Source organism: Pelodiscus sinensis, chromosome 1, assembly GCF_049634645.1.
Source record: "Pelodiscus sinensis isolate JC-2024 chromosome 1, ASM4963464v1, whole genome shotgun sequence".
Classification (NCBI taxonomy): domain Eukaryota; kingdom Metazoa; phylum Chordata; order Testudines; family Trionychidae; genus Pelodiscus; species Pelodiscus sinensis.
Genome location: NC_134711.1, coordinates 29,052,457 through 29,058,862, shown reverse-complemented (window position 1 = coordinate 29,058,862; position 6,406 = coordinate 29,052,457). Strand labels below are relative to the sequence as shown.

At 34.7% G+C, this 6,406-nt stretch overlaps 1 protein-coding gene across 3 annotated transcripts in view; it reads right to left on the bottom strand.

Annotated features, from left to right (window-relative positions):
- Window positions 1–607: 607 nt before the first annotated feature.
- TPRKB (TP53RK binding protein) overlaps window positions 608–6,406 on the bottom strand; it is a 7,150-nt gene continuing 1,351 nt past the window's right edge. For all 3 annotated transcript variants that reach the window (XM_006120410.4, XM_006120411.4, XM_014572188.3), the window contains exons 2-5: window positions 5,617–5,805; window positions 4,185–4,307; window positions 2,098–2,274; window positions 608–749 (exon numbers count right to left, since the gene is read on the bottom strand). In XM_006120410.4, coding sequence (XP_006120472.2) covers window positions 663–749; window positions 2,098–2,274; window positions 4,185–4,307; window positions 5,617–5,760 — 531 coding nt within the window. In that variant the 5' untranslated portion in view covers window positions 5,761–5,805 and the 3' untranslated portion in view covers window positions 608–662. The remainder of the gene's footprint in view (window positions 750–2,097; window positions 2,275–4,184; window positions 4,308–5,616; window positions 5,806–6,406) is intronic.

The window sequence follows — 6,406 nt, the reverse complement described above, 5'->3', positions numbered from 1 at the left end:
AGGGAAATCCGCGGGGGATTTAAATATCCCCCGCGGCATTTAAATAAAAATGTCCGCCGCTTTTTTCCGGCTTTTAAAAAAGCCGGAAAAGAGCGTCTAGACTGGCCCCGATCCTCCGGAAAAAGTGCCCTTTTCCGGAGGCTCTTATTCCTACTTCAAGGTAGGAATAAGAGCCTCCGGAAAAGGGCACTTTTTCCGGAGGATCGGAGCCAGTCTAGACGCTCTTTTCCGGCTTTTTTAAAAGCCGGAAAAAAGCGGCGGACATTTTTATTTAAATGCCGCGGGGGATATTTAAATCCCCCGCGGATTTCCCTACGACGACTAGTGAAATTTACATGCCCCTTCCGGAAAAGGGGCCAGTGTAGACGTAGCCCAAAGGTACATAGTAATAGATTTTGAAAGCTTATGTTTATGACCTGTTAAAGATATTGGGAAACATTATTTTAAAAAATATTTGTAAATAAAACAATGGTTAGAATCCATACAAGCTGTGAGAATTCAAACAGTTCAATACTGCATTATGTGATGCACTTCTGGTGTTGAATGAAGCTGAAGAAAAAATATTGCTTCAATGTTTTCAGTAGTGAGACAGAGTCCAAAATTAATAATGGTTGCAATAGCTGTTCCTGCAGCTTTAAAGTGGATTTTTTATTTGGATGTTTTCATGAAATATCTTTTGTTGACATTCTGCAAATGATGCCATCCAGCAATGTGCCAATTTTTTCTTCCTGTGGAGTAAGTTTGTACATCTGTAGAAACAAAAAAATGTAACATGTAAAGGTTACATGAAGAAAAATTTGGAATGTACTCCTTTTCTTAAAAAAAAATCCAGTGCAATAAAACATTTCTTTATGAAAGGTATAAAGAATATATACAAGAAACATGTTAAATATGTTTTCATTTTTTTAACTTTAGAAATGTAGATCTTGTCTTTCAGGCTATACATGATGGAGAATGAGGAACCAGACAAATTTTCACAAGAGGAAAGAGAGTGAAAATTAAGAAACTGAGGAAATGGGACATTTAGCCAGGCACTTAAAAGAGCTCTGTGTTTTTTTGGTCTGCATCTAATTAACTTTCTTAACATAATGAGCATTTTGGAAACTGGGACTGAAATTCTGACCCTGGAAAAATTCTACTGACTTCAATGGGACCAGAATTCCACACAGGATCTGTCTAAATACTTAACACTTTGCCCTTCAGTTAAGTGTGAGAGCTTCCCACACATCTCAAAGATTTACAAAAGGTTCTGCAACAATATAGAAGGAAAACTGGACTTGGCATTCTTGATATTTCTAAAGGTAAAAATGTAGAATTAATCGTCCCCTACCAAATCCCCAACCCTTCGTTACATATTATAGAAAAGAAAAAGAAAAAGAAAAGACCCGAACTCGGCTTTTAAGAAGTCCTTTGCTGATCATGTTTAGATATGAAAATGGGTTTGCAACCATTACTGTAAATAAATTTATTATATAAAGCTTTTCAGTTAATGAACAGCTATTTTATATTCTAGTACAGTTAACCACAGTCCTGTTTTGGTTTCCAGAAGACTATATATAACACACGTTGAACAAAGCAGCAAGGACTTGAAGTAAAAGCTATGACATGGCATTTTTTTAAATTTCTAAAGCAACTGCCCACAATATGTCACTTCATTACTATTTTAGGACCCTCGTACAAGGTCCTTTATTCACATGCTTTGCGTTAAGTAAGTGTATAAACTTTTCCAGTATTTGAACCTTATTTTTAATTCCATGCATCTTCCCCAGAAAAAAACAGAAAGTGCAAATCTGCTGTTGTGAGAAACCTCTAAACGACTCAATATAGCATTCCTTTTCTATCCACACCCATTGCTGGAGCCAATTTTAGATGCTGTTGGATCAATAGCCATTGAAAAATGAAATTCTCTGAATAGCAAATAGAATCAGCAGCAAACAAATATTCCATTTTCACTTAAAACAAAAGCTTCCAATCACTTCTGCAAAACCCCACAAGGTTAAAGAAAAAGAATGAATGAGTAATCACTGAATTTAGAAACTAGTTAAGTAAAATATCCTAGTCTTATTTCATATATTCCTAAAACAAGCCTTTACAAACCTTTTTAACTTTTGCTATGTCTGTTATTTTGTGGAGTTCTTCCAGAGAAACCTGCTGGCCTTCCACTTGAGATATTATGCCTTCCAGATTTACAGTTTTTTCTTTGTCTTCAATGAGAACAATGAGCACTGCAGAGTCAGTGTCTGAAATACCAAACTTTTTCAATGCATCTGAAATCTAAGATGAAAAATATTGACATTGTATTAGTAATTTTCTCATTACATGGAAGCAAGTGACCAGTTTAACCTGTTTGGTCATTTTGCTAAATTTTACAATGGTATAAACTGGCATAGTTCCACAGCTGTTGACCAGTGCCAGTTATAGCAGCAGAGAAGACAGGCCCAATTTTTACTTTGGTTGCCCCAAATACTTTTGGATCTAAAGTGTTTAAGACATTTTAAAGATTTTTTTTTTTGTCAACAGGAGAGTATGCCCATAAATTGTCAGAAAACTAAAGTAATTACCTTTGGCTGCAGACCAAACATGCATAAATGGACAATGACCACTGTCCTGAACAAATCAAGCCCTTTTTTAATCTGGGTTTTTGTTGTACATGCAGTGATGAATAGAATACAGAAGGTTAAAGGGCGTGCCTTAAAGTCTATACAAGCAATTCTTTGTTTTTCTCATATGTATGGAAATAATTTAATCGCTTCAGTGCTTAGGGCAAAGTTTGTACTCAAATATTCTGTGGCACAGAAATTTCACACTGTAAAAATTGTTCTTAGCTCATTAGAAAAAGTGTAAAATATATTTTCGAGGAAAATGTTTGGTCTTCCTAATTCTGTCTCAGCTCTTTTACTTACGACAAAGGTGAGTGAACGCGCTCTCATCCAAAAGCACAATGCTTCTATATTTATATGTACTAGTTATATACATGTACAACTACTGCATTCAGAATATATCATTTACATTTACAAGTTTATGTCTGGAGAAACATCTTAAATCTAAAACTTAAAAATTGCCATTGCTTTTGCAAATCCATTAGTTTTTGCATTCCTGGGATCTTCTAGAACTTAAGGTGTCAGAGAAATAAGTAAAAATCTTAATAAGCTAATTAGAAACACAAATTTCAAACAATGTATGTGACTTTTAAAAAAGGGCAAGTGAACTTGCACTGACACACACAACTATTCATATACCTTTAGGTCCAGCTATGTTGAAGATTTGCCATATTACTTACTATTTTGTAGCATTTATTGTCAGACATGTTTTTCCCCAATTTTGGCTAAGTCCTCTTATTGATCTCATAATTAGAATATGTGTTATACAATAGTTTGGTTATCCAGACAGTTGTCATATTTGGTTGCTTGGTGGCAAAAATAATAAGAAATGGTATGAAATTAATTTTTCCTATGGATAAAATGGATTATTATTTTTACTCAATTTCATCTTTGTATATTATTTTACATGGTGTTTTAAAAATTTAAATGGAAGGAGAAAAGCTGGGAGTATATTTTCTGTCCTTGGTATTATGGTAACTTTAAAAATGTGAGCCTATTGTGTTGTGATTATATCCCACTCTAAGGATGCTATATTAATAAAATATGTACTTTGATAAATAAAACACCTAAAATCAAATATTTTAACAATTTTTACAGACCTCAAGTTGATTTCAAATACTGACAGACACTGGTTACATTTACCTTTTGCTGAAGATACTCATTAGCAGTTCAATGCTCATTTGAGTACTGTCAAGTAAATATATTTCTGACCGTTTGCACCAGGATTTGGTGTCAATTACAGGTAGCCTACTTTTTGGTATTTAAAAAAATAATTGCAACAGGCTCACAATCAGGGCTGCTGCCACCTGCAGTCCATATAAAGAGAAAATAAGTCAATCAGGAGTATTCCTGGATTCTCAGGGATGAGCTAGAGAAGTCATAGCACTGAGAGCTAAGTATACACCAAAATATGACTAGGGAATTTTAACCTCTGTAGCTATTTAAGCAAGTTCAGTACCTCACAGAATTGGGTACTCTGAGACAAGCAAAATGTTCAGTGAATATTTATTTTCAACTTGGCTAGGTGGATTTTGGAAAGCACATCTAGCAACAGAGATATTTGCTCAGCAAAATAAATCTTACATTGTTATTTGGGGAAAGGTTGAAAATGATTTCTGCATAAAGAGTTCTAGTCTTCATTTTACCAATCTTGTGTAAGTGAACTGCTTTGTTTGTTGCCACAAGTATCTGAAATGGATCAACAATCTGCAGAACAGAATAGGAAAAGATAAAAACTTTACAAATTAGTTTTTTCCCCAGTCAGAATAAAATCTTAATAATATTAACTTTCTCTCTGAATTACTTCTGTTTTACTACCCTAAAATCTACCATCCTTACACTGAGCATCAGATTGTTCTGTGAGTTATCCCTCTGAAGTTAGTGGAACTACTCACTGAAACAGGTAATACTCAACTTTAGGATGACCTAAGTGTGCACCAAAATATGACTAGGGAATTTTAACCACTGTAGCTATTTAAGCAAGTTCAGTACCTCACAGAATTGGGTACTCTGAGACAAGCAAAATGTTCAGTGAATGTTTATTTTCAACTTGGCTAGGTGGATTTTGGAAAGCACATCTATCAACAGAGATATTTGCTCAGCAAAATAAATCTTACATTTTTTGGGGGGAAAGGTCGAAAATGATTTCTGCTTCTTAGGGTGTGTCTTTTTTTTAAAAAAAAAACTTCCCCTGCGTCTAGACTGCTGCCGCGTTCTTTCAAAATTAAATCAAAGAGAACATGGCATTTTTTTTGACCGTGGTAAACCTCATTTTACAAGGAAGAACACTTTTTTTTGAAAGTGCTCTTTTGAAAAAAGGCATTCTTGAATGCAAACAGGGCTTTTTTGAAAGAGAGCATCCAGACTGAAAGAAGTGGTTGCAGTCTAGATGCTCTCTTTCAAAAGAGGCTTTTTCAAAAGAATCTTTCGAAAGAGGCTTGTAGTCTAGATGTAGCCTCAGTGATGAATGCATAACATCACTGGCTAACAGTCTCAAATCAAAGAATTTAAAAGAATCAAATCCAGCAATCTAATGTCTCAAATTGTTGAATAAAGTTCTTTTTTCTTCACCCCAGATCTTTTGCTTTGCTATTTATTTCTAACAAAAGGTAATGTCAGGTTCTAAAGAAGAACAAGGGCTCCAGATGTTAGCTATTAGAATACGAAGACTATTCAACTATTTATGGAACTAAATTTTCAATTTATTAGCTTTTATTTTGAGAGATGGAAGAAAATCAAATAGCTACATATTCTAGGAGGTTGAGTAAATCAACATGTACGGCTCTTAAAGCCCAATCCTAAATCAGATCTGTATGGGATGGACTCTTACTCTTGCATGAAGTCAAGTGAAGTTCATGGGGATGTGGATATGCACAGAAGTCCAATCATGTGCAGAAGCTTGCAGGAATACAAACATACCCAATTTTGTATACCATTTTTAACAGAGGAAGAATTATAGCCTATACAACTGTAATATAAACAGTTACAAAGTGCAATTATTTGGTGATTTGCTTACCATTGCAGGATTTATTAATGCTCCATCAATAGATCCTTCCATTGCTTTTTTTCTTAGAGCAGCAGCATTTTTGACATCATTAAACAAAACAAGAGTCACACTACAGTCAGGAAATAGTTCCAGTTTGTGTGTGAAATGCTGCATCTTGTAACAAATAGTTTGCCTTGAACCAGTATACAACAGCCAAACCTAGAGTATTTATAAATATAATTACTGCACAGGAATCATAATACTTAAGTTAGCTTTGTCTTAAGTATAGTGTTTCTTAATGACGCTTATGTGGTAAATATCATAAAATATAAGCCACTTCACCTTTAATGGTCCCTTGAAATGTGTGTTAACTACTTATGATAAACAAGTGCTTTTCAACCAGTTTTAATTTGCGGACTCCTAAAAAGATGGGTGGACCTCTTTGGAAATCTTAGATATAGTCCACAGATTGAAAATGACTGTTCTATGGACAATTTTTTTTCATAGCGTTTCGATATAGTCTGTGGACTCTAAGGGGTCCATGGACCACAGGCTGAAAATCACAGGCTAAACATTCTGTTCCATCTTGTATTTAGCTGTGACACGGATTAAGCTTTTCAGAGCTGAAGAAGAGCTCTGCGTGAGCTAGAAAGCTTGTCTCCCTCACCAACAAAAGTTGGTCCAATAAAAGATATTACTACACCCACTTTGCCTTTCTATTATTCTGGGACCAACATGGCTACAAAAAACATTGCATAAGTTAACCACCTCATCTGTAAAGACAGACATTTGCAAATATTTTCCTAATATGGACCACATT